General features: G+C 43.0%; 1 protein-coding gene across 4 annotated transcripts; it reads right to left on the bottom strand.

The window, feature by feature from the left end:
• Window positions 1-457: 457 nt before the first annotated feature.
• caprin2 (caprin family member 2) lies at window positions 458-10644 on the bottom strand. 4 transcript variants are annotated; one of them, XM_082509629.1, is made up of 21 exons: window positions 10445-10644; window positions 9644-9890; window positions 9517-9579; window positions 9345-9431; window positions 8735-8973; window positions 8393-8475; window positions 7990-8091; window positions 7310-7347; window positions 7020-7202; window positions 6551-6592; window positions 6329-6457; window positions 6131-6215; window positions 4512-4561; window positions 4313-4420; window positions 4134-4235; window positions 3909-4049; window positions 3157-3298; window positions 2905-3078; window positions 2571-2632; window positions 1771-1822; window positions 458-1648 (listed from the first exon to the last, which is right to left on the bottom strand). In XM_082509629.1, the coding sequence occupies exons 2-21, from the start codon at window positions 9875-9877 to the stop codon at window positions 1029-1031; spliced, it is 2736 nt and encodes a 911-aa protein (XP_082365755.1). In that variant the 5' UTR covers window positions 9878-9890; window positions 10445-10644; the 3' UTR covers window positions 458-1028. The 4 variants fall into 4 exon arrangements, with proteins under 4 accessions (XP_082365755.1, XP_082365757.1, XP_082365754.1 ...); XM_082509631.1 differs by having other exon boundaries at window positions 2965-3078; window positions 9644-9893; XM_082509628.1 differs by having other exon boundaries at window positions 9644-9893.
• Window positions 10645-11208: the final 564 nt, after the last annotated feature.

Consider the following 11208-nt stretch of genomic DNA (forward strand, 5'->3'; position numbering starts at 1 on the left):
TCCCCATTACCAAACCGATTATACTGGATGATGTTGCTGGCTGCACAATGTTGACTCCTCAGACTCATTTAAGTAAAATGCTAATTTATGCTTCTTAACTGGACAGATTGGTACCCTCCAAGTTTAGCCGACTTGTTTGGGAAGTGTACTTCACGTGGAGCTCTATATCACCACCTGTTTGAGAGAATAAGCGTCACTGTGGTTACAACCACTCACCAGTGGCTTTATGTTTAATGACGCACTTAATACTCATGTGCGGAATGGTTCTTATAGAGCATTTTTGTATGTACTTGAGTAGGGCTTTTTGAAGTTTTGTGAAGACATTTCACCTCATCCAGGAGGCTTCTTCAGCTGTGAACTGGCTCTTAAACAAACCTGCTTAAGTAATGTAACCCAAGAGTGTTTTTGGTTTTTTTTTTTTTTAACTTAAATAATAAAAACACAAAAACCACTACACTTCACTGCTCATCTTTTATTTCAGCAAGAGACCTCTTTTATACCTTCACAGTAGACAGTGCTACAATTTTGCCTTTAGTGTTTGACACCACACCCACCACCAAGAACAATCCTTTCCTCAGTAAGAATGAATGATAGGAGCACAGCATCAAGCAAAGTGCTGCAAATACAGTTTGTCAATTCACCTGATATGTTGAACTAAATGAATGACTTGAGGTTAACATCTGGTCAATGCAAACATTCATTGAACAAAAAGGCACAAAATGATTCCATTCTTGCAGGTGCCGCTTTACAGCAGACGGTGTAACTGTATCAGTCAAAGTGGGAGTTCATCACAATGGTTTTTATTTGGTCTGCCTGGTTTGTCAATTGGTAACAGACCCCATTTGAAAACAGGTAAAGTTGTGTAAGTGGTCAAAGTGTATAATCTATACTCTCACCCATGTTGTGAACAAGTTTTATGCATTAGCATGCAGCCTGACCACTATACTCAAACGTCAGTGCAGTCACCATTCAATGCAAAGCAAACAGTCCACACACTGGAAGAAGAGTCCCATCAGGCTGACTGCTACTCAATCCTGGTACAGCAGAAACCCAGAGAAGGTGCTGTACTTCCAAGTGCTGCCATAGATGGCTCCACGATGCAACCTGAGCCACACCTGGTCTCCTTGGAAAAGCGGCAAAATGGCGTGGTTGCTGGCCGTTTCATGGTCTGGGGCTCCATCGTTGGCGTATGCCGACACCATCACCTCCTCGTTGCGCATGAGGTTAATGTAGAGTGGCACATTGATGGCAAGCTTCAGGATGTGGAAGATAAAGACATAGGTTCCATTCACAGGGCAGGTAAAGCGGCCAATGTGGGTATCGTACATCTCCCCTAGGTTGCTATGGAGCTGGTCAAATACAATCGGCTGGTCGAGATTTCCTGGAGCGAAGTTGGCAGTGCGAGAGGCAGTGAAGGCCACTCGCAGAGGCTGGGAGAGTGGGTAGAGCTGCATAGGCAGCAAGGCGGTGTGGTGGTGTCCATGTGGAGTGAGTGGGACCTCCACAGTGGAAACAGACAGGGAATCCCCATGACCCGAGTCCACAATTGTGAACGCTCCCTCCCTGTCTGGGCTGCTCACCTGAGAAGAATCACTCCAGGCTGCTGTGGAGTTGAGATGACACAGAATGCCATGTTGATTATTTTTAACTGCAGGAAGAAAACATCAAATCCCAAATTTGAGAATTTGGCTGTGGAAATATGTTGGTGGCACCAAACTTAAAATCAAAAATGGAAGTGGAAGCTGTAGCAGAAAAGACAATGGTTCCTACCACTGTTGTTATGTCTCCCTGCTCGCCTGTAGTTGTGCTGGTACCCCGAGTCCTGAGAAAAAGGCCACAGAAGCACAACAGTGACTTTTACACAGAAGGAAACAAGGACAGAAGATGCGCTTGGTATAAAATCTAAGTTGAAAAATAAAAATTCTGTAAAATGGAAAATTTTGCATCTTCATTCAAGTTGCAGAGTCATCTCTGTGGTCGTCTCTTTTCAGTTGATTTTCATGGAATGGGCCCTCTATACTTCCTGCTTTGAATCTAAATTGTGAGCAGCTGTCTGACACAAACTGGAATTTTATATTTTGTTATTACCTTTAAAAAATGATTTTATATAAAAGTCAGGCATTGTTCAAAGCGTTTGGTGAGTGCTGATGATTACTTGTTATGGCAACCAACACAGTCAACATATCCCACAACTGTTTGCGATTGTGCAGCCTACTTTGTATAAGCAAATACACTTCTACACACCGCTTCTGATGATCTACTTGATTATGAATTTTAAAGCTGCAAACTTCCTCAAAACAGATTGTGCTTACAGAAAAACTGCCCCCATATAGAAACAAAACGTGTTCCTTTTCCACATGAACAGACTAGTATGAAAACTGCAGGACTTGAATAAGTTGTGCTTTTACTTAGTGAGCAGCTTCACTTCTGTAAATAAATTTATTTGCTTGTCAAGTAGGTTTCCCATCCTTTGCTTGGGTCATTTAATGAAATGCCTTTTTGGTTTATGGCCGTATTTAATCCATCATTTGTGCTGGGATTATAAAATGTTAAAAGATAGGTTGACTTACTCTAGCTGCATAGAGGAGGGGACCAGAGTCCCTGAGATGAGTTGGAGAGATGTAGGATCCTCCTGTAATCAGAAACTAGTTTAAGAAAACCTCAGTTTAAATTGTGCCAGTTCACAAAGATGCTTGATGAGAAGGTCATAACCCCACAATATTAAGGAAAACTTCACACATAAAAACACTTTGTGGTTGTAGGGAAGAAGAACTCCCTTAGAACAGGACGAGCCCTTCTGCACAGAGGCACAGCCACAGCTTGGGGTGGGGTGAGGAAACGCACAACAACAAAAAACCACCACAAACCAACCAAAAACAAAACAAAAAAAAACAAGACCAATACCTCGTTGCCACCCAGAGGAGCGAAAGGTTTGAGCCAGTGCCTTGCCACCACGTGCCATACCTCTCACAGAGCCTCTGGTGTAGTATGATTGGCTGGGTCGAGTCACACCACCCGACTGGCTTGGAGACTGAAAGATCTGTCCACCATGACCCACCGAGTAATCCGACTGGTACACTAGAGAAAATGCATCTCGATGATGACGACCGGTCTAGCAGTGAGGACACAAAGCCAAGAATGCAAAACTCAACATACCTGGCTGTGCCTCCTCCTCTGAGAGGGCAAACTCGGGTGGTGTCTGGGTGCTGGCAGTGGTGTATCTGGGCTCAGTGAAAACAGAATCTGGTTTATAGGTCACCTCCCCCGTCTGAGTTAAGGAGGTGCTCACTTTAAAGACCTACAGAAAGCAGAAAAAACACAACCAACAAAAACCTCGAGGAGCTGGTTTTTTTTGGAAGTCACAAAACAGACATTGAGAAAATGTAGGCTAATGAGCTTGTTTAGCATTCATACATCCATAAGCTGTATGGGTGTTTAATAGTTTGTGGTACTAACTATTAAAATATTAGAATCTTACTTTCCAGAACTGAACCACAAAAATATTTTAGATGAGATGTCAATTTTAAATATGATGGTTCATGCACATGGTTCTCAAAAATTACCCATCTTAAGACTTCCACCAACTTTAAGTTTGTGAACACCCAGAGACTACAGCTGGAACAGCAACACATGTTCAGACACCCAGTAAAATGGAGATATAATACCCACTAACAGCCTTTGACCCATTTGCTGACACCACAAGATCTTTAATCAGAATCTCTTATCCTGAGCTGCACCATGTGTGAGAAGTCTCAGCTCTATTTCTTGCGTACAGTGAGATCTTATCTCACCTCATTTCTTTTTATATCAACACCATCTGAATCGCATCTCAGAGAGGAGCTACAGCCCTGCACTTTGACTTTAGCCACCAATGATCAAAGTCTGAATGATACTTTGATGAAACTTACTGACTGGATGTTCTGAAACTGTGCAGAGGTCAGAGATCGCCTGGTGGGCGGTGTAGAGAAAGTCTGTCCCTGAGGGGGGGTGGAAGTGCAGGATGTTACCCCATTACAGGGCGACTGCTTCCCTGAATCTGTTACTGGTGTCTGGGAAGGTTAAAAGAAACAAAATAAAGTATTCTGGCAACACTTCACAGAAGAAGTTCTCCGATGGTGGCTAAACTAATCTACCATAGGACAGCTCTTCTCCTCCAGATTGCTGGAGGCAGTCGACTCCCGGCGAAACAGTGGCGGTGAAGGAAAAATCTCTTTTTCAGCCAACTGGAGAGACTCCTAGATTGACAACAAAGCTTAAGAGAGGCACACAGAATGCAGAGTATAACTTTATATTGAAACGAATGGCTCCTTACATGAGGTAGGGCCTTTGGGGAAAGTTCTATGTCACAGGTCTCCAGGCTCCGATTTCCATTGGTCAGACTGACTCTGCGCTCTGTAAGCCTGGTGGGCAGTGGAGTGGACTGAATATAGGAAAGGTGGATATGTCACAACTAAAAACTGTTCTCATTTTTAGTCACACCTGCTTTGTTAAAAAGGAAAAGAGCTCCTTACATGCATCACTTTGGGTAGGACATCAATTGGGCTTCTCAAACCTGCTTTAGCTGTTTAGGTGAGATGGAAAACAAAACAAAAAATATTAGGAAATTTATTCAAAAAAAATCTAAGCAATATTTCTTTTGTATGACTAAAAGACCGACAAACTGCTAAAACACAAATCACATTTGCATATACTGCTAGTACATTTATAGGCCACACCCAAGCCTGCAAGCGCTTTCCTGAATATTACGTTTAGAATAGATTTAAATGTCTTTTTTTTAGTGTATTTCACAGTTCTGTCTTAATCCTACATCTCCCTATAGCAGCTCAACCCCTTCATAGGAGCATTGCCACGCTAAATGATGAACACATTTTTATTGAGTACTCAAATGGCTTTTTAGTCACACTGAATCGGGGGAATTTGAGGTTCAGCATCGAGCCCTAGGATGGACGTGGAGACTAGATGAGCTGGGAAGTCAAACCACTGATCCAAGTAGAATGCAACCTGCTATACCCCCTGAGCCACAGCCAGCCACGCTGACAATCACCTGTACACCTGGTAAGGTCCAGCACACTCGAAAAGCCTCCCATCAGTGATGTTTCCAACACCAGTCAAGTTCATCCATCTCAACCCTGACAAAACAGAATTCATGTAGTCATCCTTTAAACTCTCCCAGTGAGTTTATTACTACACCGGCCCCTCTCACCAGTGACACCAGATCATCAGCCACCAAGACTCTTCCCATCCAGGTTTGCTTCTTTCAATTTAGATTGTTTTATTTTTTAAATTTAAACAAAACTATATTGGATCTTTTGTACACAATCTAGATAAGGTTGGTGTAATTATACCAGACTAAGATGACTCCATCCTAACCACCATCTATTCAACATCCTGCCCTCTAAAAAAACAAAAATAAAGTTCAGATCCATCAGGTGCAAAACCAACAGACCAAAGAACAGCTTCTACCCGTGGGCTGTGAGAACCATAAATGCAGAGTGAGCAGACCTCTCTCATACCATCACTTTGCCGCTGCTATTCATTCCAGTCCCTGTGCAATATTTCAGCAGATGTGCAACTTCCATCCCTATCCTTCGTGACCAAAGCCCCCACAATGCTTCCTGGAAGACAAACATTGTGTAGTGTTCTTATATTTTTTTAACTTTTGTGGTCTTGCTACCTTATTTCGCTGTGCGAGCAACCCTACGATGACAATAAAAGTTCTAATTTTTCTCTTTAAGTACCCAGTCCTTCCAAATTGATCTTTATATTGCATCATGAGAACTATTAATCACTGCTGCATTAGCAAGCTTTACAATGATCCCAAACACACGGCCAATGCAGCAAAAACATACCTTTACCATTAAAGAGTACTTTGGTTGGATCTCTTAGTTTTCAGAGTTCAAAGCTGTGCTGGTCAATGCTTGTTGGTGGCACCTTCGCCTAGATAAGGACAAAAGGACCTCCTTCCATTGAACGTAAGCTCTGTTGACCTTTGATAAGCTTCTTTTAAAAAGGTAAGGCCCACCTGTGCAGTTTCTTTCATCTATGCCATTTTAATTGTTGCATTTTATATGATAAAGCACTTTGTGACACCTGAGAATAACAGACCTTGTTAATTTTTTTCTCAATTTACCCAGAATGGAGGGAGATCCAGAAGGCTGTCTCTTCAGTCGGAGCTGGTCATTTGTAGGCGAGCTCTCACCATCTAGGAGAGAGTCCTGAACAGGACAGCATTAAAAAAAACAGAGCAATAAACCTTCAGTCACTGGCAAAGCTGAAAACAACAATAGTACCACCAGTTACACACAGAAAGTTGCAAACCAAAGTCCACCTGCATAAAACTGAAGGAGCCATGGATCTTTGTCATGAGCTCCTCGAGGTGTTGTCTTCTCAGGATGGGATCTTTAGGTAAGGCAGATGCAGAACTGAAAACTTCCACAGGTATATCCATGCCAACTACCTGTCAGGAATTACAAGGGGCTCATTTGTACACCTAAAAATATTTACAGAGCATCAATGTGCGTGTCTGGTGAAGATCAGCTGTTCAACTCACCAACTTTGAATTTTGCTCCTGTTTGGCCTTCTTCTCTTTCCTCTGGGAAGAATAGGATTTGAATCACCTGAGCTTTTGAGCCAATACTGGCAGATCAGTTCTTGTAATTTAAGATCAACTGACTACTTTCAATAAGTGCGCTCACCCCAGAGAATTACAGTACATCTGCAGCCCTTCCTTATAATAGTGAGTCTTTGCTGTCCCCTCCCCCGAAGTAATGCAGTCACTGGAATGTTACCTTTGCTAAACTACAGCATTAATGTTTCGTTTTATTCGTATCTCTACCTACTGAGCTGTTGTTCACAGACAGCCTGTTCTTCACCATGAGAAGAGGAATGCATAAATCATGTTATACTTCCGTTCGATTCATTCTGATACTAATATAATGAATAGTCGTCATCAAGTCACCCAGTTTTACTCGTCATTGCAGATGACAACTGAAGAGCAAAAATGTTTGACTATATTTTACCAGTTTGCAGTCTGCAGACTGCTTCCTTGTGGTGGATGGAATGACTTTAGGTATTAAAGTGGCAGCTCCTCTCCATGGTTTGAGGACTGCAGTTTGCGGTGATGAAGGTTCCCCTGGGAGCTCCATATCCCAGCAGTCAGGAGGGTCCTGCTCCTTCTCACTCACGTATAGTCTATTGAAAAACTGGCATACAACAGAGCAGTGGGTTGGGAACTGTTTGTATATAAAGCATTGAAATGCAGTCGAAGGAAAGGGTGGGGGAGGGGACCCTAAATTAATATTGGGCTTACCTCCTTTGAAACTTCATTTGATTTTGACTTTAGTATGGCTGACAGGGCAAAGCAGAAAAAGAAATATGGAAGTCAACTTTTTCAGGGAAAATATGGCAGTTACAGAAATACATTTCATGTAGTGATGCCTTTTAAAGCTCAGCTTAAGCAGAAACAGGGCAGGAGTGGGATCACAACACTGTCAAAACTAACCTTGGAGCTGTGCAAGGGCCAGAGAACTGTTAAACAGGAGCCCGAGGTGGGACACCTGATGCCAATACAACTACACAAAAGGAATGTAGATGGCTGCAAGTCGCAGTCTAAACAAGCAAGAAATCAAAGCCAGGAGGGGCCGTAGTCTGAAATCTCTCACCTCCCTCTATACAGTCTTATATTGCAGATCGACTAACTCATTTTTCAGCACATGAAGTTGTTCTTTGCCTGCTACAGGTTCTGGTACTTCTAGCTTACAGAACACAACAAGGACTGCCACGGGCATTTCCAAGACAGTACAGTTTGGGTCAATTCCTGGACAGGAAACTCAGGAAGCACCAAAACAATGTCAAGGACCACCAAAACTAACCTGGTCAACCCGCTGGTAGGAAAGTACAAAATAAAAACCTAAAACACCGATCCTGTAACACATGCAAGGTTTTTCATGGCTGAAAAGTTGCTATTGAAATGTAATTATGGAATCTTACAAGTGTGGCTGGCTGAGCTCAGGACCACCTCTGGAGGAGGTGGAAGACAACTGAAGTACTCGCAATTCAACAGCCTGGTGAGCTCCTCTTTCAACTGTTTAACTGAAAAGGAAAAAGAAGGCAAGTAGTAGGGAAGATATTCTTAGTAAGGTAAATCTATATGCAAGAATATCCATGTATACCCTGAAAGGCTGAAATAAAAGCTGTGGATTAGAGAAAAACAGAAACAAAAACCTCCAAACACCTTCAAGAGGCTGAGGTGGAGGTTTATGAATATTTTGCTGTGTTTTTCTTGCTGTTCTTTGAATTGTAGACATTTCTTTTTGCAGCTGGTTGTAGGGCTTTGTGTCTAATATGTTAGAATTACAGGAGCTCTAGAGATCTTTCCGGTTTTTGCACTCACACGAGGATCCAGCCACCGGCTTGTCTTTTCCCTCCAACAGGTCCATGTAGGCCAGAGCCGCCTGCTCCATTTGCTCTTGTAAACTACAGCGAACAGAAAAGAGATGTCAGTAGCTATATCCTGAAATTCAAGCCACCCTGTGCCTGACATCTACAAAAATTCTATGTCAACACTCAACTTCCACTCAAGAAGGGCAGAAAACTTGGCTCAGAATTTGTGGCCTCCTGAAAATATTGTGACATGACCAATGAGAAGTGAAAGACTCGGGTCAGAAGTTTCAGTCATTTCAGTTGCTACGTCACCTTCAAAGGAGGAAGTTCACCATCTTATGGTCACTCTCACCTCAGTCTGTTATCTCTCTTGACTCCAAGCAAGGTGGTGAGCTGGCTCAGACTATGTAGCTGCTGGCCTGGAACGCATGGTGCCTGATTCTGGCCGGCCAAAAGGTCTCTCCTGACATGCTCCTTTTGCAGGCTAGCAAGGAGGTGCTGGACCTGGAGTACAGTGGCCAGACGTCGCCTCTCTTCCTCCACTATAGCTACTTGCTCCTTCTTCATGGCTTTCCTCTGGGCCTTAATCAGCTGCAGGGGAGGATTAAAGGAGTTTTCAAATTCTATAGCTAGTTGTGAGACTTCTGACTATACAACAGTTTAATTTATATAATGCATGTGAAGACATGAACGTGCATTTATTTACAAAGTACAGTTCAAATGCAGTTTTAGACCAGATCGACATCAAAACAAAAGGAAAGACAAAAACAAAACAAAGAGCACAGGTTACATTTCTAACTGGGTGGGCAGCCTACAGCCCACCAATATCATCAGATTACCAGGTGTAATTTTGGATATGCTTATCTAATGCACCGGAGCCAAACACAGCACAAGCAACCTAATACCCAGGGCATAATAACGCCTCGCCAGGATATAAAGACAAAGTGACCAGACACATTTACATTCTGAGTCAAGCCATCCAGGGTTTTGTGGAGCTCTCGTGCAAAGTCCAAGTTGTGCAGCACCTCCTCATACTTTTCCACAGCCGCCTAAAATGGAAATGGAAAGCTCAAATCACCAGTGCAGGTTCTAGAGACAGAGCTCATTTAAGAAATCACTACTAGCTGGACTCACCATTTGATCTTTGTTTAGAACCTCACCCTGCTTCAGTCTCTTCCTGTAGCCGAGCAGTTTCAGCTGTGGGGACAACACGCGTCACAAACAGCAGGCGCCCACTTTTACAGCACTGTCAGAAACTTACCTTCTTTTTCTCTAGGTTGCGAATTTTGTGTTTGAGGCAGATGAGGCCATCTTCTATGTAGGTTTCATAGCCGTAGTAAGCAGTGGAGATTTCCATGTTGAGCTGCAGCGTGTTCAACCCAGCAGGTGAGCCCATCTTCAGGATACCATCAGTGACCGAGTCCTCTTCTCTTCCTTTTGACTTCTCAGGTGGAAAGGTGATATCCAGGGTAGGTGAAGGAGATAGCTGCACCATAGTGAGCTCCACACTGCTATGAAAAAAACAAAACATCATCAAAGCTGGAGAGGAAAGATCCTGTTGTTGCTTGCAGTGTTTCAGTAGAAACAGTGGCTGGGTGGACAGAAGAGTTTGGGCAGCCGCCAACCCCGTGACAAAGCATTTATCCCGGCCACTGAGCAGCCGGCTGTCCCTGGATGAATCATGAAAGGAGCAGAAGCAGAAAGCGCAACAACGCGAACAACGTGCGCAAAAAGATGGTTTTTGTACATTTTCATTTGAACTAAACAGCCTTGTTTAAAACATCCACGTGATTCATTTTAGCCTCACTTGTTCTGCTGACTTGTCAGGGATTCATATCAGCAGAATGGGCTTCATTAAACAACATATGAGGAATTACAGCGTTTGGCTCAAGGTTCCTCAGGCTGCAGTCAAATCCCGATTAAAAATCCACGCAAACTTTCCTGCAGATATCGCGTCAAAAGAGCAGACACTTAGCGGATCAGAACTTTGCCTTCATATTGTCATCATTTCAAATTGTATCACTACAGACGCAGCAGCGTATCATTTCAAACAAACACCCACCTGGTAGCTTGTAAAAATTCCCACAGGAAGTGCCGCCGGACAGCTGCAAGCTCCAAACCAATCCCCCTCTTTTCTAACCGCGATGTTCAGCTGGCAGAGGCCACGCGGGTGTCGGCTCACACCTTTATATACTCTGCCGCTTTACACATGCCCTGCTGGGGCCGAAAGAAATCAGCCACCCCACATCCGGTTCTAGTACCTGTCGGTGACCAGACCGGATTCTCTCTGAAACATCATTACATCACTTTATAACAATATTTCACAAGTGATTTGATGGATGGAAGCATTTTGTGTGTTTTGTTGTTGGTATAAATAATTCAACTGAATCATGAAACGAGTTTACACGCTGTTCGTTCATGACATAGTTCTGTTTAAACCACAGACTGTATTTAAAAGATAGAAGTAGTCATCTCTGCATTTAGAAACATCACCTTTACCTTTTCACTCAGGTTATTTGATGTATCTGTTTATTCATTTATGAGCAAAACGTGACCGTATTCGTACAAGAGTGTGGGAGTGCAAGGTTATTAGTTATTAGTTAGCTGTCTCCAAAAACTATTTTTGTCACTCAAAAATAGTTAGTGACAAAAAACTAGTTTGTGACAAAAAGCTATTTTTGTCCCACATAGAAACATGCATCATGGCAACTTTTGGAACCAGCCTCAAGTGACCACTGGAAGAACTGCAGTTTTTGGAACTTTCAACACAGATCTTTCTGCTCTGGAGGTTTGTGCTGCGTCTCTCTCTAACATACATTTACAAAG

Source organism: Aulonocara stuartgranti (assembly GCF_965226115.1).
Source record: "Aulonocara stuartgranti genome assembly, chromosome: 17".
Lineage (NCBI taxonomy): Eukaryota > Metazoa > Chordata > Actinopteri > Cichliformes > Cichlidae > Aulonocara > Aulonocara stuartgranti.